General features: G+C 32.5%; 5 protein-coding genes across 9 annotated transcripts; 2 read left to right on the forward strand and 3 right to left on the reverse strand.

Annotated features, from left to right (window-relative positions):
- Nucleotides 1–1,634: 1,634 nt before the first annotated feature.
- ACC (acetyl-CoA carboxylase) lies at nt 1,635–13,276 on the reverse strand. The gene is made up of 11 exons (XM_027343382.2): nt 12,856–13,276; nt 9,485–10,037; nt 5,351–9,422; nt 5,164–5,300; nt 4,336–5,085; nt 3,880–4,276; nt 3,143–3,817; nt 2,932–3,087; nt 2,547–2,878; nt 2,340–2,467; nt 1,635–2,284 (listed from the first exon to the last, which is right to left on the reverse strand). Exons 1-11 carry the CDS (start codon nt 13,185–13,187, stop codon nt 1,975–1,977), a joined length of 7,842 nt encoding a protein of 2,613 aa, XP_027199183.2. The 5' UTR covers nt 13,188–13,276; the 3' UTR covers nt 1,635–1,974.
- A 1,522-nt stretch (nt 13,277–14,798) lies between these two features.
- On the forward strand, nt 14,799–17,303 carry LOC113793367 (tRNA (carboxymethyluridine(34)-5-O)-methyltransferase alkbh8-like). The gene is made up of 2 exons (XM_027343387.2): nt 14,799–15,751; nt 15,804–17,303. The coding sequence occupies exons 1-2, from the start codon at nt 15,218–15,220 to the stop codon at nt 17,223–17,225; spliced, it is 1,956 nt and encodes a 651-aa protein (XP_027199188.1). The 5' UTR covers nt 14,799–15,217; the 3' UTR covers nt 17,226–17,303.
- Nucleotides 17,241–20,483, reverse strand: LOC113793368 (uncharacterized). Of its 2 annotated transcripts, none has more exons than XM_027343389.2 (3): nt 20,346–20,483; nt 19,026–19,943; nt 17,241–18,950 (listed from the first exon to the last, which is right to left on the reverse strand). In XM_027343389.2, the coding sequence occupies exon 3, from the start codon at nt 18,943–18,945 to the stop codon at nt 17,404–17,406; it is 1,542 nt and encodes a 513-aa protein (XP_027199190.1). In that variant the 5' UTR covers nt 18,946–18,950; nt 19,026–19,943; nt 20,346–20,483; the 3' UTR covers nt 17,241–17,403. The 2 variants fall into 2 exon arrangements, with proteins under 2 accessions (XP_027199190.1, XP_027199189.1); XM_027343388.2 differs by having other exon boundaries at nt 17,241–18,973.
- Lipt1 (Lipoyltransferase 1) lies at nt 20,464–21,949 on the forward strand. Of its 2 annotated transcripts, none has more exons than XM_075824263.1 (2): nt 20,464–20,626; nt 20,678–21,949. In XM_075824263.1, exons 1-2 carry the CDS (start codon nt 20,597–20,599, stop codon nt 21,872–21,874), a joined length of 1,227 nt encoding a protein of 408 aa, XP_075680378.1. In that variant the 5' UTR covers nt 20,464–20,596; the 3' UTR covers nt 21,875–21,949. The 2 variants fall into 2 exon arrangements, with proteins under 2 accessions (XP_075680378.1, XP_027199361.2); XM_027343560.2 differs by having other exon boundaries at nt 20,681–21,949.
- On the reverse strand, nt 21,808–25,073 carry hrg (poly(A) polymerase hiiragi). 3 transcript variants are annotated; one of them, XM_075824251.1, is made up of 7 exons: nt 24,839–25,073; nt 24,440–24,757; nt 23,029–24,375; nt 22,784–22,959; nt 22,284–22,633; nt 22,171–22,224; nt 21,808–22,117 (listed from the first exon to the last, which is right to left on the reverse strand). In XM_075824251.1, the coding sequence occupies exons 2-5, from the start codon at nt 24,735–24,737 to the stop codon at nt 22,604–22,606; spliced, it is 1,851 nt and encodes a 616-aa protein (XP_075680366.1). In that variant the 5' UTR covers nt 24,738–24,757; nt 24,839–25,073; the 3' UTR covers nt 21,808–22,117; nt 22,171–22,224; nt 22,284–22,603. The 3 variants fall into 3 exon arrangements, with proteins under 3 accessions (XP_075680366.1, XP_075680364.1, XP_027199186.2); XM_075824249.1 differs by having other exon boundaries at nt 22,284–22,636; XM_027343385.2 differs by lacking the exons at nt 21,808–22,117; nt 22,171–22,224; nt 22,284–22,633 and having other exon boundaries at nt 22,658–22,959.
- Nucleotides 25,074–25,196: the final 123 nt, after the last annotated feature.

The following is a 25,196-nucleotide window of genomic DNA, read 5'->3' on the forward strand; positions in this document are numbered from 1 at the left end:
AAATATTAGGTCTTTTCCAGAATATTTCATGATTTTTTGGCCACAAATATTTGAGTTTTTGCCTCAATATTTCATGGATTTTGTCCAGAAATACAAAAAAAGAAAGAAAACCATAACATTTTGTGGATGACGTTAAAACCCAAAAATGTTATGAATTTTGCCGTATATTTTACGACTTTATTTTTCTGTGTGAAGCATTTAAATTGGATCAATTTAATGCATCATACCATGACCGTACATGGCACCATGCATCATCGGGGCAGCGTGCATCATTGGGGCAGCGTGCATCATTGGAGCAGCGTGCATCATTGGAGCAGCGTGCATCATTGGTGCAGCGTGCAACGTTGAATGGACCATGGTTTTAACTGGAATCAAACCTAGAATAGCATAAAATTAATTTGGACAAATTCTTAAATAAAAATCGGGTTTAATTTTACTTCGATGCGTTGATTGATAGGTGACAGCGGCTGGAGCCATCATGTGCATGGCTGGAGCCATCATATGCATGGCTGGAGCCATATGCGTTGGAACGGCGGCAGCAACGGCCAAAAAAGCAGCGAAAGCAATGATGAATTTCATTTTAGTTTCGTTACGGGTTTTTTCTGGATTTTAAGCTGAATTGCGATTGAATAATTTTTTGCTAGATGGATTCGATTAGTGGATGTCGTTTGGCTTTTATACTGGACGAATGGGCTTTTCAAGCTTACGAAAATATTTCTGAATCTAATTCGAATGCATTACAAAAAAAAGAAACAAAATATTGCTAACGGTCGGTATAATGATAATGACTAGGACAATGTAGGCTTATTTCCCAATAAAAACAATTCCATCAATTCCAATTTCAAGTTTTTACGAACATTTCCTATAATAAAAAATACAATCATGACGTGTTTATTTGTTTTTAGGAGCAGTTTTTGCACTTAGAATAACGTGTCAAAAAGAGAACACAATGTGAATCAATGACGAGAGACTACGTCACATAAAGACAATAAACAATCGATGAAATTTGGATCGACCATTTTGGACAATTTGTTGGCATTGGAATCTTGTATATCAATGTCATAATTGGTTATTTCCATTACAAACTTGCGGTCCATTTTATTTAAAAAATAGCTTTTCTCATTCAATTATAGTTAAGATAAATGTACGATGAAATAAAAATCCGTAAATCGATCGGGTGGTGCTGCTTCTTAAATGTTGATGGCCACAAGATTTCCATTGTAGATGACATGAATATAATTAATGCCATTTGTTATTGTTCAGCCCAAATGAAAAATTCGCTCATATCGTAACCCTGAATCTGATCGATTTGCCTGTTGGCTGAATTGAAATTATTCTCCTCACAATTAAGGTATGCAAACAATCACAAATTAACGCAAAACTAAAAATAGATTAAATTATTTATTTTTCAAATTGATCATTATCTTTTTTGCAGTAAATAGTCATTTTTTGATTGAATTCAATTTTTAATAACATGTCAATCATTCTGATCGCGATGTCAATATTTTCGTTTACAAATCGAAGAAAAAATTTAAAAATCAGAAAGTTACCTTACTCTTGCAATAGATGGTGCAGATTAGAAATAGCTTTTGAATTTTAGACACAGATATTTAATTTCAAAAACAAAACTCAAATAAAAACAAATATTTTATTGCAAAAGGCACCATGCATTCTATTTTTTATTCATTTTAAAATTTGAAATTCCTATAAAATTGATTTTGTGAGGTACGGACAAGAAGACAAACCAATTATGACTGAATAAACCAGCCTGGAAGTTGGAATATAATATATACAAATCATTGCAAATAAATTAATTATAAACTAACAACATCAATGACGAACAGATGAAGAATGAAAAAAAGATTTCAAAAAACAACAAAAACAAAAGGCACATCTTCCACATATAGATTTCGGTTCATCATCATCTTCATCGCTATCCGAACGTTTATCAGCATTTTCGTTTAACATTACGATTCAACTTGTTGAAGTATTGGTGATGTTCGAAGATGTTTCATTATTATTACTGGGAGTTACAGATATTTCACTTTTCACCGAATTGTTTCCACTTCCAGAAGTGCTATCGGTTGCAGCACCACCGCAATCTGATGTTGCTCCGGAATCGCAAACAGCTTGTTGCGATACATTTGTATTGGCAATATTATCATCTTCACTTTCTAATGAGACTAGTGCAGATAATAGATCTGAACGTTGTTGTTGCGTCATGCCTGAATGAATCAGCTGCACTAAAGCGTCAAACGTTGCAGAAGGAAAATCCTTGTAAAGGCTGTCGATTAAAAAAGAATTATAATCAAGTTGATTAATTTATCAGTAATTCTTACCCCTGAATTTGTCTGGTCAAAGCATCTCGTTGTATACAACGAATATTGTCTAGAACTTGTGATGATGGAGCTTTCAATTGTGATTCGAGCCATTGAGCCACGATTCTGTTGTCTTCCCATTGATGTTGCTAGTTTAATGAATAATAATAACGATCATCATTATAACATAATCAACATCAATTATTCAATTGCAATTAATAAACTTACATTATGTTGCCCTGTATGTTCAACAAACCAACGACGAATCATTGAACGGGCTTCGGCATCATTTTTATTCAATATGACTCGTTGGATTTCATTCTTTACTCTATTCTCACAAAGTCGCCGTTTTAATACCCAATAGAAATATTGACGAGATGTACGCCATGGAACAACTTCAGTAATACAACTCTTTTCATACATTCTAACAGGAGTATCATGAAGATCGGCGAAGGATAAAGCTACTTGATGATACATGCTCATCAACATTTGTTCACGTTCCTTCAGTTCATTCTCAATACTAGTTTTTTCTTCGAGTGATGTAGCTTCGCTCATCAATTCTATGAAAAAAAACATTTGTGATAAAAATGATTAAAAAATAATAATAACTTACTGTTTAGTCGTTTACATTCGGGATCACAACGAAGCATTGTTTTGATCAAATCTTTTTGACGGAAACGAATTTCGACGGTACCTTCGGGTTCAAGTACACCGCCACGGCTATCAGTATCAGCATACATTTCCATATGTTTGGGATTAATCGTAGCGTCTTGAGATGTTTTGTAATCAGTAAAAGTAGCAAAGAACTTGAAATAAAAACTTACCAAGAACGGCCCATGCTCCACCACGAAGTTCGCCATATGGTGGAATATAGACAATGATAGGTTGATTGTATTGATGCAAAGCATCGACAATGTAAGCGCCGAATTTGACTACTTGATCATACATGTCTTTCATACCACCGGAAAAACCTCTCCAATTAGCAAAAATAATCAAAGGTAAATCTTCCCGATTAAAATCCTGTATGGCTTGCGCAGTTTTGTAGGAAGAATCCGGAAACCAAACTTGTCCAGCTTGTGATACAACTTTAGTTTCTGAATCCAGATTAGCAGGATCAGCAGGAATAATCAATTCAACTGCCCGAGTTTCAACAGCAATCACACCAACTGGAATACCACCAAGTCGAGCTCGTCCCGTTACAACGGTCAATGCCCAACCGGACATAATTTCTTGCCAAGAACCACGATCGAAGAAGCCATCTTCCCATAAACCTTGATTGTTTTCTCGACCAGACAACATCCATCGCGGATCATAAGGTGAAGGTGAAGGAGAAAAAGTCACTTCCCGTTCTATCGGATCTATTGATTCCATAATTGGCAATGGTCGATAGCGACGATCCGGCATATAGGACAACCATCGCAAAATTGTTGACACTCCTTCCAGGTCATCTTGAGCGGTGACATGAGAAACGCCGTTCGCGTACATTATTTGTATGCCGCCTGTATATAATAGCGATAATAAAGAAATCATGTTTATAAATCATGATAAAATTACAACTTGCCTAATTGATTATTCGAAGTATATACTTCACGACCAAGTAATTTGTTCAGAGCACTAGCTCCAGTCAAAATGATATGCGAATTTTCGATTTGAATCACTCGTTGAGAAAGACGAGCCAGATAAGAACCAATACCAATGGCTCGACAAGTAACCATCGTTATGGTAACGATTTCATTGTAGGCTTGAGATGATTCTCCGGCTATCATACCAGCGTATTTGAGATTTTCCACGCTTAAACCATCTTGTGCGCCAATAATATCGGTAATTTTGTATCGTGTTTCACCATTTTCTACAATTAGCTCACACTTTACAGAATCAGCAAGTCTTTTATATTGTTCCGGAGTCAGATAAATATATTTAAATCCTTTGTCAGGATCTTTGTCATCAAACCAGGCAATCTATTTATAATGATAAATCTATTAGTAAATCGGAAAAGTAAATAAATGAATGAATTTACATGAAAAGCATTTTTGACTTCTTCAGCCAGACCGATTCGCGCGCCAGAATTAGCCGATAGATAAATACGGGGGATTTTTAATGCTCGTGCTCTTTCCGAAGCTTTCTGGAAAAGCATATCTTCTTTTGGCCCGAAAACACCCAATAAATGAGTTATATCATTACCAATGACAATAATATCACGACCTTCAGGATATTCGGGAGTGAATAAAGTGATTCTCCAAGCAACCATTCCACATTCATTTTCGCCTGGTACTCGTCTCATTTCAACTAAACGCGTTGGATTGGCCTGTTCGATGACTAGTTCCATACATTGCATTACTTGAGCTGGCATTTGCATTTCTGGATGTATTTCAAGATATTCTTCCCAAATTTTGATCAAAGCTGCTTGAAACATATCCGGAAAATCGTAAATATAAGTAGTTCCATTTGATTGAGCTTGAAATCGTTTCAATTGAAGATAATCTTTTGTCATATATGGTGTCGAAATAGGAAGATCGTGCAAATGGCCAGGTTTCCCAGTTCCGGGCCATGCTTCAAATTTCATCGTTCCAGACAATGTGTCTAAAACTTCTTTATAAAGATGCATATCTAAATAATAGCCAGATTCATTGGCCAGTAATAAACGAATTGGAGTACATTTCGAATTGGGCGAAGGTCGAATAATCATTCTGATTTCGGCTTGCAAAACACGGAGCTTCCATAGTCGTGGTCCATATCGCATCACCATGTTGCGAACATTTTCAGCTATCTATTAAACATATTGAATATAACGGAAGATTTATGATATAAAAGATTAAAAATTAAAAAATTATCTCATCAAACATACGTAGGGTACTTTGGCCGGATCCATCGTTACTTTGGGTACAAAATTTAAAAAGATGTGATTGCAATCGGTTTTGGGTGCCAAATGATGAGTAAAAGCAACTTCCAATTCATCCATTGCTTCAAGCAAAAGACGCTCACCTATGATCAGATCAATTTAAAAGTATGCAACATTTTAATAGTGTGTTTACCTTCATTTTGCAAAAATTCATAGCTAGCTTCCTTGGTGATCAAATCAGAATGGCGAATTATGGTACGAACAAAAAATCGAAAATCCGTAACTTGTTGACCAGGAGAACGAACTTTTGCTTTTCCGAGATATAAATGCATTTTGTTTTGACTGGCTGTAGGGACAGCTTCCAAATCATAATTTCTGAGACGATTAATTTCAAGTTGAAACGCTAATGCTGGTTCTAAATGTCTGTAAATTTTATCTTCTGTATAGCCATCACGGTAACGATATGTAAAATAACGTGGAAAGCGATATCTATCACAAATAACAAAAGTAGCACGACGAATGGAATGTTTTTCAAGTTCAGAATAATGTTGTTGACAAAATTCTTCAAATTGTTTGGTCAACGTAACATCATCCTGGCCTTCACATTTTATCGTAATGTTCAGTATATAGATTGGTTCAGGCTCTTCCAACAATGAAGAACTTACTGAACGCTTAGCCAATGTTTGTTCATTTAGTGAATTGGTAGATGATGCATTGATATCACCGTTAACAATCGACCAAACACTATCGGATCCATTTAGTTCATCATCAACTCGATGAATAATGGTGAGCAATTCGGAAAAATTAGCATCTAATTGTTCCATATTAAGAAAAGAGGCGATCAAACCGACACGATAATTATTATGATTGAAATAAAGAGCATCATCAACACCGGTAAATGCTGGAGTGGTTGATTGGAGATTTGATGAAGAAGCCGATGATGTAAGCTGATTGGCGGTAGTCGATGGATGGGAATGAGGCAATAAAAAATGATATACAGCACAAGGTATCGATAGGTCACGATTTCCGGCGGCAGACATAGAAGCTGGACCTATGGACATAGAATTCGGACTTCCATATAATCCTTTTGATGTGTAAAGGCTATCTGCAGCCGATCCTAGCGTAGTGCTTCCGATCGGCAATTGATTAGAACCACCGACACCGATGACTGAATGCTGTAATGATATCATTTCATAAGAAATATATGCACGACGAACATAAACTTCCTGTGCAGCACGACGAACAACACTGTTTGGATGGTAGAAAAATTGGTGCAACACATCAAATATTGAAGTTTCACTGATGATCAATTTATTCAGTACGTTCGGCTCGAATTCATGTGAATAGATGTCGATAGCGGATAGAAAAATAGATTCCATTTGATTATGACGTAAGGCATAAGGTGGTTGATGTGCCGATATCAATACCTGTCTCGCTCGAAGAGCAACTTTAGAATTTTCCGATTTATTTAGTAAAGTCAATGCATTTAATATCGAGCTTAGTTCATCAGTTATACCAGGTTCTCTTCCGCAAAGATGGTCGATAAGTTTAATAATAAGTTGATTCTTACGACCAACAGCCAAATGTGAAAAAATGATTTGAACGACTTTTTGCATACCTTCATCTTTATATTTTTCTCGCATCGCAGATACACATTTATCGTAATGACCAAGCTGGAAATGTTGTTCAACTTCAATATAATTACGAATCAAATCCTGCACACAAGAACGCATTCGACCTCGAATTCCATTACGATATCGCTGTACCAGTTGCACAATGCCTTGAGTATTCAAGAAGAAAACATCACGATCGGAACGTTTTTGTAATGTGGCTGCGTACGAATCAATGACAGAAGCAATTTGCTGTGAAGGAAATGCAGCTAAAATAGCAGTTATATTGCTGGAATAATTGTTAAGCAATTTTCGAATTGATTTTTCTACTTGAGGTGGAATACGTCCAGAAGTTGAAGCGATAATATCTTGAAGTTCTAATAACGGTAAACGAGGATCACGTAAACAATCCATAAATGTTTCGACATAATGAGTCATGAAATTGCTGAAATATGGTTCTGACAAGACGTAACCGGAAAGAACATTACCCAAATGAGTTTTAGCTTGTTGAAAAGTGACATTCAATTTAGGCTCAACATGCGTTCCATGAGAATCGTTTGTAGATGAAGACGATGAGGCACCGGAAACACCAGAATCATTTTCACATTCTTCATCCAAAACATCAAAACCTTTAGTATAAAGTTCGGCACGATGTACACGACTTGGATCATCAAGCTCTAATCTAGCCAAAATAGATCCAGCTTCGAGAACTGCCCCTGAACGTTTGGCATGTTGTAACACTCCAGATTCTTGTGTAGTTAATGTCATCACCATTTTCATCACTTCGATTTCAGCGTACGCTTGGCCAGCGTTAACGTGCGAACCATCTTCGATAAGAAATTGTAATAATTTACCAGTGGATGGTGATCGAAGAATAGTAGGATCATTTTCTTTTTCAAATACACAGGTTTGATTACCGATTACAATTCGATATCTATCTACTTCTTCTTTCATATAAGTAGTGTATGATGAATGATCGATGGACAATAATAGTCCCGAATCAGACATACGATGTACTTCAATTTCCTTGTAAGTGCCATTCATGATTAAAAAATATGAATTAGATCCAGATTTTGTCACTTTAACGACGTATTTTTTTCCTTCATAGATTAATTCTACATCTTCATTATTTGTCAATGTATTAGCCGGTAAAATTTGTCCTTTTTGTAATGAATTTTGGAAATGTTGCCAATTGGACACCATTTTAGAATCAACAACGTGAATGCAACCACAAATTAATGCTAATGAAGTTTTTGGTTTGCCTGATTGAACGCGTTCAGCAATCAATTTATCTAACCAACCGGTATTGAAATTATTTCGCTGAAAATCTTCTGTTTCTAAAAGTGTAATCAGATATTCAACTGTTGTACGGAAATCACCACGAATCGATAGTTCTTTCAATGCTAAAACCATATTTTCTCGTGCCTCTTCGCGATCTTCACCCCATGAAAAACAATGACCAAATTGTGAATCAGCAAATTCATGCAAACCACCGAGAGCACCGACGGAAAAATAACCCCAGACATTTTTCGAACTTTTGAAATTCAATTCTTGAACAGTACCACTGGAAGGTTTAAAACCTTCATCCGGATTTTCTGATGTGATTCGTGCTGCAATAACATGTCCCCAAGGTCTGTTTCGGACATGATTGTCGAAATCGATTTCAGTATCACCGAACGGTGACTCTCCATAAAGTAAACGGATTTCCTTAATTCTATTTAGTTTGAGACCCATAGCAATTTGCAGTTGACAGGCAGGCAAATTAACATCAGCAACCATTTCTGTACAAGGATGTTCAACCTGAAGCCGAGGATTCAATTCAAGAAAGTAGAATTTTTTGTTTTGTGGATCATAAAGATATTCGACGGTGCCGGTGCTAACATAACCAACCATTTTAGCCAAACGAACGGCAGCTTTTTCCATCTCTTGGAATGTACTTTCATCAGCAATAATGCACGGTGCTTCCTCTATAATTTTCTGATGGCGACGTTGAATTGAGCAATCACGGCCAAATAATGAGATGGCATTACCATAATGATCAGCTAATAATTGCACTTCTAAATGACGAGCACAGGTGGCCAATTTCATCACAAATATTGGACTGCCGGGAACTTCATTTTGCACTTGACGAAACATCTGTGGAAAATCATCAGGAGATTCACTTTTTCGTATACCTTTACCGCCACCGCCTTCAGAAGCTTTTATCATAACTGGAAATCCGATGTTCTGTGCCGCAATCAAACCTTCATTCACATCAGTTACACAACCTTTTTGATAAAGATCTGGTGGTATTTTGAATGTTTTTCCCTCTTTCCATCCCGGACAAGTTAATCCAGAACCAGACCATGATAAAGTTGGAACCTGGGCCGTTTGAGCTACGATCGATGAAGCGATTTTATCACCAAGTGCCCACATAGCATTACAAGGTGGACCCATGAATGCGATGTTAGCCTTCGTAAGCAATTCAGGTAAGCGTGGATATTCCGATGCATGTCCCCATCCAGCCCAAACACCTTGCACATTCATTCGTTTGGCAATGTCAACAATTAATTCGACATTAGCATAATTGTTATTGTTAGTTCCACCAGGAACTGGAACATATTGATCAGCCATTTTGATGTATTCAGCATTTGCCTTGAGATCTTCAGGTGTTACCTGGAAATAATTGAAAGAAATTATAAACCATATGAACACGTGGAAAACATGCAAAACATTACCATGACAACAAAGCGGATGGCTCGTTCATTCCGAAAAATCTCATAGGACCAACGACGTATGGAACGCATACATTTAACTGCAGCGATACCATTATTCGCAATCAATACTTTATTAATCACACGTGTACCACCAAAACGTTTGATAAATTCTTCTGGTGTTGCGATCGTAAAATCCTGTTTATCGGCACGATCCTGGCTAGACAGATGTATACCAGACATTGATTGTCGTAATTGTCTTGTTTGCCTATTGATACGTTTAGTATCCATCGTTATTGACAAAAAATTTTGTCCTTTATCACTGGTTTCTGTGGGGCTAAGGGCATCCAGCAGTATGTTAGATGCTTTTAAATGATTAGAAATGCTATTTTTGTTGTTTAGATTTGATTTTTTGAAATCTTCTTCATTGGAAGATGACGAATCACTATCGTCAGGTGCCTGATCGATTGTAAATATTGGTTTCGTATAATTTTTCTGGTTTTTGGCGTCAAAAGGAACACTATTTGTGATATCACTATCTTGCTCTATTGGACGTTGTTGATTCAGTTGAGATTCACTAAGGCGACAAAAATTTCAAAGAGAAAAAAACGACAATTAATTTTCAAAAAATAAATTGTAAAAGAAAAAAGCTTGTAAATCAATATGCCAAACAATTTCGCTGAAAAATGTGCAAATGTGAATTGAAAAGAGATTGAGGCAAAAAAAGAAATGAAAATTCAAAAATGAATGAAAATCATATTGACACAAGAAAATCACATCATAAACTTGATGAATGAGGAAAAAAATGCTAACTACACGTACGTATAAAGCATTCACCAACAAAACATAGGTGATAGTATTTATAACCACATCTATAATCGTTTGAAAAATTAAAAATGATAAAGGAAAATTTTACCATTCAAAAAGAATACAATTTCTATTTTCAAATCAGAATGTTATTATTTTTAAAACAAAAACATTCAGAATATTGAATTTGAGAATTTTGATCAATAATGAAGGGAAAAACAAGGAAAACATTTGTAAAAAATCTATAATTATTTTTATTGGAAAATCAAAATCAACAGCAAAACAGGCAAAACTTTATAGATTGAGTGATCGTCATCATTTTTTTTCATTTTCAATTTCATCACATTCGTTCAAGTTTAGATGGACTTGTTTTTTTTTCACACAACAACAAAATATTCAATTCAACCAACAAACCTAAAGATGAAACTGTTGGTTGTAATAGTAATAATAATAATAATCAACATGGAAAGCAGAAGCAATCCAACACTGAGATAAGGATAAATAGTATTTTTTTCTTTCTGTTTATTGCACATCAAAACACAGGAGCCAAGCTTGCTGAGGGAAAACATTCATAATTTCTGGGTAATGAAGAAAAAAAATTAGTGAAAGAGAAAAGAAAAAAAAAGATCAATGAATTAAATAAGTCGTAATATATATGAGGACAACAAGATTTTTTTTCAGAAAGCTTTTACTCCTCAATAAATAGCGAATACAATATCGATTAACTTAATGAGGATGACTTATATAATGTTACATCATCAAAACGGAACAACTACATGATTACACATTGTGTAAATACTTTTTACTTCCAACTTAAATCAAAACATCACGAGTTTTTTTTTAATTTTGACATTAAACAACGAAAAAAAATAGCGACAAGGTTGTATGATATACGTGAAAAATGACAAGAAATTCAGTTAATGTTTTTTTAAAAGCTGGATTTTAGAAAAAAATGAATGAATGATTAACCATCAATGTTGATCATTGTACAATGATCAGAATTATTTGGCCATCAAATCCTGACCATAGTGGAGATGAATGAATCAATGAAAAAAAAAATCTTACCGTTTTTTTTTTTTTGTTTTTCGCTAACAATCATCCAATTATTTGTTGCCAATTTTATACAGGCCAATAAACAAACAAATGGGGAAAAAATTTGTCTTCAAGAAAAATGAACGAAGAAAAAGAAAAAATGTCACGTCAAATAAATGGAGATAACTATGAATGAATACAATAATGAAAAAAAAATCTAGACCGGTATTATAATTATGCCTGGAGACAGACATATAAGGAGAGAAATAGCAAAAAAAATTATGTATGTTTATCGATGAAACTCACAAAAAAAAGTCTAAATGACAATGTTTGAAAATGGAATCTAAAATTTTCAAACAAAATTTGGATGAATGGTTTTATATGAGAAAAAAAAAGAATCATGCGAGAATGAGCCAATAAGCCACGCAGTCAATGAAAGAGAGAATGAAAAAAAAATCCATTTAAAAAAAAGCAAAACTGTTTATTAATAATCTTGTTATTTATCAAATCAATCAGACAAATCAACGCGTGATTTTTTCATTTGAATGGCGCGACAATTTTGTTGTTTATAATAATAATAATAATAATAATCGAATATCGAATCATATACCAGAAAAAAAGATGATCATCATCAGCATACAATGTCGTGATTCATGATAAAATTATTCAAAAAATAATTTAAATCTACTTTGCAATATAATACCCATCATCCTAATAAAAAAACAATTTAATGCATTTGAAAACATATACAGGTAGAGTTTCACAATGTCAAATTAACGAAAGGATTAAAATTATTATAATATAATCATCAAATAATGAATGAAACATTCTCTGATTAATCGATAATCTACAATCAAACATTTCTGAAAAAAGTAATGTTTTTTTTCCATCGACAAATATATATCGAAAATTAATTTTTTCTTTCTAAACAGGTTTCTCATTTTGAGAATTTCGGGAAAAAAAGATAAATAGATCCATTGAATATTATTGTTTGACATAAACATCTGGAAATTTTCATTTCTTAATCAAATAAATATCGAGAATAGCATTGAACTTGATAAAAAAAACTACAATAATTTAATTTTCTTACATTGAAAAATTTTGCTTTTTATTGAAAAAAGAAGAATTTTATTTCATCGTTTAAAAAAAATTCATTCCATTCATCCAAAAAGACATTGAAAAAAAAATCGTAAACAAAATAATTTTCAATATAAGAATTAAATATGCACATTACTATTAGTTGTGGCAAAGAAAAATCAATTTAGAATTTGATTGCATAGGAAAATTTTCTTATCAAAAAACAACAATTTTATTATTCATCATTCATCTGATGAAGTTAATAATGAAATGATTGGAAATAAACTTGTCAAACATGATAGTGAAGAAAATAGAAAAAATCAAAACAAGCGATTTGCAATAGCAAGGTTGGATTTTTTTTTAATTAAAAAAAAATTATCAAATTTTAACCATTTTTTTGTCACAAAAAAATATTTAGTAAATAATTTTAAAAACAAAAGTGGTTGGAATTTTAACAGATTCAAATCCAATTATTTTACCTGTTGGATGAATCTGAATTTTGATGATTATTTATTGTTGACATTTTTTCATTAAAATTATAATCAGCTATTTGACTGGAATTTGAATCGATAATCGAATTTTGGATTATGTTATCGTTATAGATATTGGCTGGTGTCGTTTTCGTTTCTTCTTTATTATCAACGACGATAATATACGAATTTGAATTATTATATTCTAACAAAGATGATGATTCACTAAGAGAATGATCAAAATCGTTGTCGTCATCAGATAATGATGGTGGCAATCGATAATCGTTGTGATTATGATTTGAACGAAATGCCGAAATGATCAATTGAAACAATCTACTCATCAAGGTTGTAGGTTTTTTTAAAAAATGATTTTCTTCAATTTTAAAACTGAATAATTAACAATAATTTTTTTTGCGTTTTTTATTGACACTTTGTGATTGTTTTAACACTCATTTACAAACAAATATCGATGTTATTCAATCAGACAAATTAATACCGAAACATTTTTTCCACTATTTGATCGCTTTATATTGATTGAATATTATAAAAGTAGTTGATTTTCTTTGTTTTTTTCAATCGATTGATCGATGTTCACTAAACACAAAACGTGTTTTCGAATGATCGAATAGACAATGTTTTACGATATTTTTTGATCGCTAATTTCTTGCCTGTACTGATCGAAAATTTTAAAGAAAAAAAAAGAAATGTCGTCGTTGTTGATAGCAACGTTAAGCGTCATACAGCAATGAATGACGAAAATGAAACCGACGACGACTATAAACCACACAGGAAATACACGCACCATATGCAATCACATATACATGAACTTGAGTACATAATAACGAAATACTTGTTTCAATAGATTGTATACGATAATGGTCCAAACGAAATAATATGTGAGAAAAAAACCACTTGTTGAAGGGGAATATTGAAAAAAATTTATTCAGAAAAAATAAGACATCGATAGATAACGAAAGAGAAAGATAAAGAAACTGAAAGAGAAATGACTACTGTTAAGATTATCAAATAATAAGATTGATTAAGAGGAAAATAATAAAACAAAATAAAATTCTCAAAGTCCAAACAGATTTAGTTGAACATAGATGTACACACAAAAATGAGATGACCAATGGACTATCATGATTAGATTCGGGGGTTTTTTTCTACTCTAACCAATCAAACATAAAAACCATTATCAATATCGATTAGGAAATAATGACAATTTGATTTGTTGAAATCAATCATCGTAATTAAAATTTGAAAAATATTAAACAACAATGAGAATCAATACGACAAAAACGTAGTTTTTTTTTGAAAATTTGATTGTGATTTTTAGAATCAAACTAACGTCATTAAAAAAATTGACAAAAATGATAAAAGCTATATATTGAATGTCATCATTGAAGCAGCGAAAGAAAGAAATTTTTTTTGCCTAAATTTGTGTAAAACATTTAAAACAACGGAAATTGACTAACCTTAAAATGACGTTAATTTATCGAATTTTCCATTCAAAAAAATCGATTGTTGATCATAAAACAAATGAATTTGAAAACTGAAAATAATCTATTCTATCGGAATGAAGAGAATAGATAAATAAAGTTTAGAATAGCCTATTTTAGAAAAAAAAATCTATCAAAGGTTTAATAAATGTTATTCTGATAAAAATAAAAAATACCTTGTTCAATGAATTTAATTCCAATCAACAACGAGATCAAATATAGTTGCCATTATGAGTAAAACAAAAAATAAATAATTAAGTATTTTGATACAAATTGATTTTAAGTATAGTTGAAAAGCCAATTGTCAAAAGTGAATTATTCATTCAAATTCGTGATGATCATTTGGCTCATATGGATAAATAGTGGTGTGATGTGTGTCTGTGTTTATGTTTGCCACTTGGCACTTGGCATACACGAACGCACATTTATTATATCATCGACATGTGTTTTGCGCATGAATCCAAATATATTGAAGATAAATGTTGAATTCATAAATGGTCAAACTAATGATCTGATTATCAGCTACTATCAGTCCATTATCCACATTTAATTCCATTCGATGTAACTAATCCACATTGAAATCAATTTCAATAATCTTCAAGGATTAGTGTTTGACAAAAATTTAGAATCTGATTACAAAAATCTATAGGAAATATGATCGGATCGTTTTTTTTGCAACCAGGATTAAAAAAATCAGCGAATTCGTTGATACACGAGTAAATTATATACTTTTTGCTGGATTCAAAGCATCCAAGAGAATTAATGAAGTTATTAACAATTTATGCAATACGTCCTCTATGATTGCTCGTCCAATTCTTGATGATTCACGTGTTCATATCTTTTAGGAATTTACGATAATCGACAGAAAAAAGATGAATCCTTCAAACTATAACAATAAAATCCATAGTAAACAATTTTCACGAATAAAGAAAAAAGAGAAGAAAATTGTTTCCACTATTGTTCGACAATATTTTTCTGAATATTTGGAATTAGCCATTGATAATGTTGAATCCGACCGCACTTTGCTTGTCGATAATCGAAATAATCAAATTTTTCTCACTACAGCAGAAATCCTGAAATTGATAAATGAAAAAATAAATGAAAATTCAATTTTGGATTTATTTGAAGATTATTTTCTTATGCCAGATAAGAAATTTTTGTTTTTAAAAACAGCAAATCAAGATATATGTCATCAGATTTACAGGTTGAATTTTGATGACAAGCTCAAAGATTATAATTTTAATTTCATAATTGTACCGAATAAATTACTGGAATTAGCGATTAACAAATATCAGCCTATTGTTGATGAGATTTTCAATCTATTCAGCGAAGAAAATCAACCAAACGGGTTGAAAATCATTAATGATTTTCTGGATGAATCTGAAGAATCAACTCTTATTGGTTTTGTAAGTTATTAATCATGACTGATTTTTCACTTCTTACTCTTTAAATCTGCAGGTTAAAGTTTATTTTGAAAATGCAACTAAAGAAAATAAAATATCTAGGCTGAAAAATCGTGATGCCATTCATTTTGGCTATGCGTTCGATTACGAACGAAATTCGATTATCAATGATTCTACACAGGTAGTGAATTCGGAGATTCCACCAGAATTGGATTATATTCGCGAACGCTTTTTAGAATTCATACCAGAAAAACCTGATCAATTGACAATAAACCGTTATGTAGGAGAGAAAGGTGATCATATTCCGTTTCATTGTGATACACATTCTATGTGCACCGAATGGATTTTATCACTTAGCATAGGATCGAGCGTAGTAATGTCATGGCGAAGAAGAAATAATGATGATAATATTGAAAAACGAGCATCGACGATACTACCAGCTCGATCATTGATGATAATGCAAAAGAATGCAAGATACAGTTGGAATCATGGTATCACTAAAACAACAATTGATTTAGTTCCATTCTATAATGAATTTTCGACAAAACGGAAACATCTTTCGCTTCAACCTCGGTACGAACGTTATTCATTCACATTTCGAAAAACAAGACCAAAGGTTTACCAATGTCAATGTGGTGAATGTGTTAAACAACAAATGAAAAATGAAAATGCAAGTTTCTCGATATCCAATCCACGCAAATTAGAAACGGATTACGTTCATCAAACCTATGATCAGATAGCTGATCATTTCAGCACAACACGATATAAATGTTGGCCAGAAGTTGCATTTTTTCTCAAATCATTACCACCCGGAGCTTTTGTTCTTGATGTTGGCTGTGGGAATGGTCGCTTTTTTTCTGTCAATCCATCTATTGTTATGATTGGAACTGATCGTTCAATCAATCTGCTCAGAATTTGTCACGAACGTAATTTGGAAACATTTTTAGACAATTGTCTTTGTATCGATCAAACTGTACGTGAACAAGTATTTGATGCTATCATTAGTATTGCAGTTATTCATCACATGGTTAATGAACAACGACGTGTTCGAGCAATTCATGCTATTTTAAATCTTTTGGCTTTCGATGGCCTTGCATTGATCTATGTTTGGGCATTTGAACAAAAAACTAAAGGTACATCATCCAAATATTTAAAAAATAACGAAACTGTGATGAATATGGAACACGAGAATGAAAATAACACGGTTTCAGAAATATTGTCCGTACATAAGAATCGTACGGAATTTCGAGAACAAGACATTTTAGTGCCTTGGACTAAAAAACTGACGAAAAACTACGACCAACAATCAGAATTATCTACAAAGTTTCTTCGATTCTACCATGTTTTCAAGCATGGAGAATTGGAAAATTTGATCAATATTGTTGCTCGACAAGAAACTAGATATTCTATCCGAATTGAAAAAAGTTATTATGATCAAGGAAATTGGTGTGCGATAGTGCGAAAGAAAAAGCTCTAATGAAATTTAAAAACGTATTGTTTGAAATAATATTCATTTATTTCACTTGATTAAAAATTAACATGAAAGTTGAATCAATTTTTTTTTAATTTTTCAATTTGAATAACAGTGTGTTTATTGTTGTATAAATATTAAATTACATTGATAAAATTTAAATACAAATCAGAGAAAAACAAAATTATTCTTCCAAATCAGGAATAAACCAGATGATAGGCTCTTCGACAAACTGAACATGACGTGTGGAACGGGTGCCTTGGATTTCCATTGGAAATATACCTACATCATTATCATTACATTCAGGCGGCAAAGAGATAGCATTCCAATCTTCATTTGCTTTCGCGACCATAGCCTGCATCTTTTCACGAAGTTCTCGTTCTTCTGGCGTTTCAATCCAAATGTCTTCGTCGTCAAAATCATTATTAGAGGGTGAATCTAATAGAAAATCTTTGGTGGAAAATTTTATCTCACAGTGAATCTTTCGTGGTTCTTTAGAAACTAAGTTTGAGAAGAAAAGACCAGTTGCAGTAAATTCTTTCTCTAAACTACCGTTTATGGGAGCATCTTCATCATCGTCGTCTTCATCATCCCAATTGATGGATTGAGGTTCAAAAACTTCATTGTTGGATTCATCATCAGATGGGCAAGAAAAAAATTTACTTATAAAACAATTATTTTCGGGATCGTCTGTTTTCTTTGTTTCTTTCGAGCTTTTAGAATTTGTTGATGTTGCTGATTTTTCATCGTTTTGCACGCTTACAGCTTTATCTTTTGGTTCATTATTCATATGATTATCAGCCAATTTTTCCTCAATGTTTAAAGGCAATTTACATTTATCACGATTCTTCTTTTTGCGATTTCGGCGTTTTTGGTTTTTTCTACGTTTTTTTGCCTTCTTACAACTGATGTCATTGGCCGATTGAACTGGATCCATTTTCTTAGTTGTGAATGAATTATCACCAAAACCATTTATTTTTGTTGTTGAAATCTCTAAGGGCTTTGTGTCTTCTTCTTCATTAATGAAGTCGTCGAGAATTATATTCTTGACTTTTTCACAAAAATCATATGGTAAGTGCTTGATATCATCCAATGATGATGAACTAAGACTTCGTTTCATATTTCTAACTAGGAATGATGAGTTGTTCAATGAGGGAAACACTGTTTCGAATTGATCCATTTCAAGCGCTTTGAAAGTCGATTTTTTTCTATGATACTTAATCTTTCCAGTTTTTTCATTTACAAATGAGAATAGTTGAAAATAATTTTCAGTTAGATCCATCGAAATCTTATCCATTCTTTCTGCTAATGAAGGTGTTTCATACAAATTAAGTCCGATCGGATTGATATTGTTATAATTTTTCATTAGAAACGAGGGGTGAAATCGACTGTTATGAGAAGTTTTGATATTTTGGAACTGGGTGAAACTTTGAACGGGTTCTTGAAAATTTTCTTGATGATTAATGTAACAGAAAAATGACAATTGTGAAGATTTAGAAATATCAGCAGGACAAGAGGTGGAACATTTAAGTTCAATATTTTCCATCTCGGTATTGATATCAGAAGTGTTGATGCTTAAAAAGTTTTTAAATTTATGGAATATTGCAAACGGTTGACTGACGAGTGATACAGTACTACTGGGATAGAGCCAAGATGATAACAGGGACGAATGACTACTACAGGAACCTTTTAAAGAATCGCATCCATTCAAACAACCAGAATCCATTGTATCTAGATTTTGAAAATGAATAAAACTTAACAATAGAATCAGTTAAAGTATGAATTTAAAAATCCATTTTTACTTACCAGAAAATTGAACCGGGTTATTTAGCCAACGAAATAGGAAACAATAGCTGTTTTAGCAGAATTGAACCAATTGTTATCGGTAAGATTTCGATAAAATTTATTCGGTATCGATTTAGACCACTGTAAATGATCAGCTTCAATTAGGAAATTCTTGTTAATAAGTGATTGTTGTTTATGAAGATCTTCGATTTTTGAATGATGATTATTAAATTGACGAGAATAATATGTATTTAAATTTCGATTATCAGCAGTTGGATAATTTAAACTATGATATATATGAATTAAAAATAAAGTGAACACAATCGAAGTAAACAATGCTTTTGATGTTGATGTCGATGATTGTTTAGTAAAAATGTTAATTATGAAAGGCCAATATGGATTGATTTTTGTCAATTGTATTGGATAATTCAAACAAAAATATGGATATGAAGAAACGGTATTAGTTGCTGTTGAACTTTTCAATGATGAGAGAATGAAAATTGTAGAATTGATTAAATAAATTTGTGGCTGTTGTGCGCTAAATGGCGCCATTTTCTTAGTTAATTCATCGGGCTGACCGAAACGGTAAAAACAGAACAAAAAACACAGATAGCGATGATCAAACATATAGGTAGAAGAAAAATTTTGTCCAAAATTGATGAGCCATGATGATGCAATGCAAGTGTAAAATAAACACGTTTCAAGTCTACAGAAACTGAATGAAACTTCATCATGATTATTGTCACTTTGTATAATTTTATGGTTTTGATAATTCACGAAATCAATGTTCGACACTAATGAAATTTTCAAAATAATCAAATCATTTGTATATGCTGTTGTTGAAGGATTTTGATAACAATTTGACATTCTAGAATGTTCACCATATAGAATTAAATCATTTTTGTTCGTTGATTTTTGAAACATCCAGTTAATTCAGAGCTGTTTGACAAATGGAAAAATAAAATTAGAACGTATGTTTATTGGGATGAGAAAACGATAATGGCACTTTTATATTTAGTTGAGAGGAAAAGGAATTTTTAATGTAAACGTGTTGATAAAAAGAGTATTGTTGAGATTGGATACATCTATATTTGTGTTAATAATTTCTACCAGCATGCAGAAAGACATGTATAGGTCGGTGTAATCAATAATTTGTATTAAGAAAAAAAAAGACTACAAACGTTTATATCAATCGGTGAAAAAGGACAAAATATCAAAAGCAAAAAAAATGGGAATATAAAAAGGGGGAGGTTTATCGTTAATCAACACAACTAAATTGATCCAATTGTTTGCCATTTCTGTTTCTGTTAAATTATTATAAATAAAGAAATTGAAACATACCAGAATTATTTTGAAAAATAGATCAGAATTCTTTCGCGTTCGAGTAAATTTACGATTTTATACATTTGTTAAACGATTACACATTGAAATGGAAATGAGTCACAAAACAGTCTTTTTTATACAGCATCAGCTGCCAATGTATGCTTTTATGCTGCGCAGTTGAAAATTTATTTCGTCATTCGTTTATCATTTATATGATAGGCTATTAAAACACAATCAGGTGAATTAGGTACTAATAGTCTTGGAACAAAATGAAATTACTGAAATGGATTCATTTAATCGTAAGTGTAATTTATTACTTTTCAAAATGATAATCGTTTCGATTGCAAAAGCAGGAAAATTGTCGAAAATCGAAAAATAATTGCTGTAAAATTTCATTAGCAAGTGGAAAAATTCATGGGTTGCGATATTTTAGCAACCGATTTAATGTTAACTATAAGAATAAAACCAATCATAAATTGATAACACCATGGATTCAATCATTACTACAATCGGGTTCGGTGATTGTTTCGAAGGTGGATAATATTTATGATAACCTAGCTCTGGAAGAATGGTTATATCAGAACTATGATTTTTCAGTAAATAATGAACAAATTCTTTTGCTATGGTATAATCGACCAGCTGTTGTTGTCGGTCGCCATCAGAATGTTTGGTTAGAAGCATCGATAGATTATTGCAATCGGAACGGAATCGATGTGGCCCGCCGTAATAGCGGTGGTGGCAGTGTTTACCACGACATGAACAATCTAAACATTTCTTTTATAACATCTAGAAAATGCTATGATCGTAGCCGAAATCTTCAGTTCATCAAAGATGTACTAATTGATAATTTCAAAATCAATGTTGACATCTCTCCTAGAAAAGATCTAGTCATTCGTAATGGTGGAGAGAAAATTTCTGGCACTGCATCAAAATTAAATAATCATAATTCTTATCATCATTGTACATTATTGGTAGATGTTGACAAAGGCAATCTCCGAAATGCATTACGCTTGCAGCCAATCCAGAACGTATATTCGAATGCAACCAAAAGTGTTCCATCGCCCACGATAAATTTGAAATCATTAAAGCATTCAGTGACAATGGGATCACTAATACAAGCCATTTCAAACAGTTATTCCAAATATTACACTGCTAACAAAGACAGAATTTCATCTGTTCACTTATTAAATCAAATTGATTCTAAACGATTCGGCTCTATTAATGAAATTCGTTCACGTTTTCAATCATGGGAATGGATATTCGGCAGTACACCTAAATTTACCATTTGTTCGGAATTTTCCGATCAATCAATAAATTATGAAATGAGAATAATTATAGAAAAAGGATATATTCAACATGTATCAGTTGAACCTAATTTAATTAATGAGAATAACATTCTACAAACAAATTTAATAGGGAAAGTACGTTTCGAACAGAAAGATTTGGAACAAGCATTTGAGACTATCAAAATCAATTCGGTTGGTAATCAAATTATTGCAAAAATTTTATTGACCATATTTGTCTCATATAAACAAATTTGCAATTAATAAAATTTATTTGAAAAAATTTTATTCTATTTTCGAAATAAAAAAAATTATTTACATGAACTGAATTAATTGAAACTGAATGAATTAATAATGAATGTTTTAAAATAGAAAAAAATATCTTTGTTTTTTGTTTGTTGACATCATACCTTCAAGTGCATTTACCCATATTTAAACAAATGGAATGACTTTTTAATTAAAACTAAACATCGAAAGTGATGCGCGATGTAATTTATATTGTTTTACCTGTTGAAAAAGAAATTGAAATAAATTGCCAACATATTAATATATTTCCATACCTGAATTTGATTTTTGTTTTTTTTCTAAAAATATTTGATCTTATGATTCAATTACTTGGAGAAAAGAACAACAAACATTAGAAATGAAACATTAGAAGAATTGTAATTCTTACCAATAATGAATGATGAAAATATTAACACGAGAAATTAATAAATGTTTGTTGTTGTTTTTGGGTAATAATTTTCTTTAGGTTGATTATTTTTCATGAGTTATGATCGAATGATAATTACAAAAAATTTTTACATGCATTTTGAACCTAGCCTCTTTATCAAGCGCTAGTTGTCGCAGCAACAGATGTTGCAGATTATGAATTAGCAGTTGCTGTATAGTTAATCGAATCTTCTGAATATCAACCGAAGAATCATCGTTCCTATCAATTTTCAAAGTGTTGTTCGATGCATCTATTGGCCACTGCCACCACCCATTTCTTCATCATGATTTACAATGTTCAATTTTTCGTTTCTTCTAATTCATGTAGAAAGAAAAAAAGCGAAAAAAATAAGATTTAATTTTTTTAAAAATATGAATTGGTTAGATTTTAATCATTATTTTAATTGATTGACAACTTTTGTCGGCAAATGATCGCTTTGTCCGATTGACGCATCTATGTACCTTTTCACTGCTCGGTGTTGAACCAAGATTCGATGACGATGATGATTTGGATTTCTTTGAAACGACAATTGTGTTCGCCTCATCGGGTGGCAAATAATTAACAAGATCACGTTTCTTAACATGTTTAATATCAATAAGCATATCATCAGAGAAGAATGCCGCAGCTGCATTAAAGACTATTTATAAAGTAACATAAAGATAAATAAACAACCAATAGATAGAAAAAAATGGAACATTTTTCTTACTTGTTTCAACAAAAATTCGTGTATCCTGTGTGAGATCAACATTCGATTCCTCATTTTTACGGAATCGCAATCCAATGAACCAAATTTTTTGTTCTTTCATTTTTACATCGTTTTTGTTAGAATCTTGACAGTCTGGATTATCTGCACTCGTTGTAGTGGTTGTTGTCGCAGTTGGTACTGCTATGTCACCATTTTGATTAGGGGAATCATTACCATTACCGAATTTTTTATCGCACCCCAAACTATCATCATTCTTTGACATTTCAAATTCATTATTGGAGCACGAAATTTTATCCATATTTACATCATTATTACTGTTTTGATCATTATTCATATTGTTTCCGTTATTTGCATTTGCCGATTCATTTTCACTTTCAGATAATTTAGTAGCAGATGATTCTTCCGAATCAGGAATTTTACGATTATAAGATTTAGGAAAAACGTGAGCAATTTCGATTGGCCGATGTCGTTCGAGATTTTGTACTAAAATACGAATTTTAGATTCAACAAGACCTGTCCATTCGGCCTGTGTGCTCACTATAATCGCAATGTAATGACGATATTTTTGGAAGAATGCTACCGGCTCAAATAGGCAATCCCATTGCAAATTTCCAGATATAATCTCATCTGCCATAGATGATGCAAGGTGGAATTCTTCTTTTAAAATTTCACGAGTAGAATTGGTCACATTGAAAGTAGAATTTTGCTGAGGATATGATGGCGTAATGATGGGCATCAAATGAAAACGATCACTAGCGTTCTCTCTTGGATCCCAAACAGGAAATCCCAAATTGACAAAATCATCGGAATTGAGTCTTAACAATACAGGTTTCGGCCAAGGCCATTGGCGAAATACCAGAAAGAATTTTTGCAACAATGTGGATGCGCTAGCGTTTGGATAAAGTTGACAAGTCCTAGCCACTAGCATAGCCCATGATACACCTCCTAAATATCCAAGAACATTCGAATAAATGCCACGACGTTTGGCCCAAAATTTCACAGCTCTTAAAGCAAGACGAAATGATTCATGGTTGGGAACTAAAAGTAAAATATCATCCGTCACACGACAGCCATTCAAGGAACGAACACTTTTTTCATCTAGATTTTTCAACAATGTTCCATCACGGAGATCTTGATCCTCTGATATGTTTTTCAATGCAAGTCTTGAAAAAAGAATATCCAATTCAATACCATCAATTTTGGTTTTCATGACAGGTACGAAAGCTTCTTCCACAGATCGAACATATTCGCATTTTGGTATCTTTTTCAGGTGGTTGGGAAAAGTGGCGAAAAAGTCAACGCGCTCAATATGACGAGGAACAACGATCAATGTATCAATATCGGCATCTATTCAATAGATAATGTAAACGTTAATAGAAAACGCTATACATTACACTTTAAATCAAATTACCTCTAGTATGGACGCCCAAACGATATGAACCAAAGGTGAAAATTTTTCCATTCATTTGATCGGCCATATGTTGAGGTAATTTTCGTGCCGAAATATCTTTAACCCATTCTTTCAATGTTTTATTTAATTGGCTCAATATAAGGCAACGTTTGTTCAATTCTTCTTCACTTTCTACAAGTTGATATTTTCTTAGGCATTCTTCCAGCGCTTTTGTGGCAGCAATATCTGATTCTTTGGGCATAGACTTAGATATTGGCTCTGTAACGCCTAGATTTGGTCGTGATAGTTCATCAGCCATTGTTGATGACGACTAACAGCCTAACGATTAAATTATGTTAACATTTTTATACCCATAGTGATAAATTGTTAACAATTCAACAATTATGATTAAATACGAACCGATACAAACAAATGGTTTTCACAATTCCAAATTCGAATCAATTCTTAGAAAACAATTACAGAAAAACATTGAAACTTTGGCCGTTTGATGTTGACTGATAAAGGATACCTACAAATCCCTCTACACAAAACTTGAATAGCCAAATTTATTATTTTATTTTATTATTTAATATATTATCAAACTTTCATCGATTAAAATTCATATTTAAACAAACGAAAATTCACACGATCAAAAAAGATATTGTGATTGAATTCTTTTAACAACTGAACTCGCCAACAAAAAAACGCGATATTTCATCCTACCAATTATCGTAGTGGTCTATACAATAGTTAGCACTTTTCACCGGCTGGATAATAG

Source organism: Dermatophagoides pteronyssinus, unplaced genomic scaffold (genome assembly GCF_027571235.1).
Source record: "Dermatophagoides pteronyssinus isolate colony J.1.1.1.1 unplaced genomic scaffold, Derpt_VIB-CSIC_2022.12 sq0001, whole genome shotgun sequence".
NCBI lineage: Eukaryota > Metazoa > Arthropoda > Arachnida > Sarcoptiformes > Pyroglyphidae > Dermatophagoides > Dermatophagoides pteronyssinus.

Coding starts and splice junctions, on each gene's coding strand:
- LOC113793367 (XM_027343387.2), top strand. CDS start 15,218: ATGAATCCTTCAAACTATAACAATAAAATCCATAGTAAACAATTTTCA. Junction 15,752..15,803: donor AATCAACTCTTATTGGTTTT/GTAAGTTATTAA, acceptor TTAAATCTGCAG/GTTAAAGTTTATTTTGAAAA.
- hrg (XM_027343385.2), bottom strand. CDS start 24,737: ATGGCTGATGAACTATCACGACCAAATCTAGGCGTTACAGAGCCAATA. Junction 24,376..24,439: donor TTTGGGCGTCCATACTAGAG/GTAATTTGATTT, acceptor TCTATTGAATAG/ATGCCGATATTGATACATTG. Junction 22,960..23,028: donor ACGAATTTTTGTTGAAACAA/GTAAGAAAAATG, acceptor CTTTATAAATAG/TCTTTAATGCAGCTGCGGCA.
- LOC113793368 (XM_027343389.2), bottom strand. CDS start 18,945: ATGGATTCTGGTTGTTTGAATGGATGCGATTCTTTAAAAGGTTCCTGT.
- ACC (XM_027343382.2), bottom strand. CDS start 13,187: ATGAGTAGATTGTTTCAATTGATCATTTCGGCATTTCGTTCAAATCAT. Junction 4,277..4,335: donor AAGTCAAAAATGCTTTTCAT/GTAAATTCATTC, acceptor CATTATAAATAG/ATTGCCTGGTTTGATGACAA. Junction 3,818..3,879: donor TACTTCGAATAATCAATTAG/GCAAGTTGTAAT, acceptor TATTATATACAG/GCGGCATACAAATAATGTAC.
- Lipt1 (XM_075824263.1), top strand. CDS start 20,597: ATGAAATTACTGAAATGGATTCATTTAATC. Junction 20,627..20,677: donor TGAAATGGATTCATTTAATC/GTAAGTGTAATT, acceptor CGATTGCAAAAG/CAGGAAAATTGTCGAAAATC.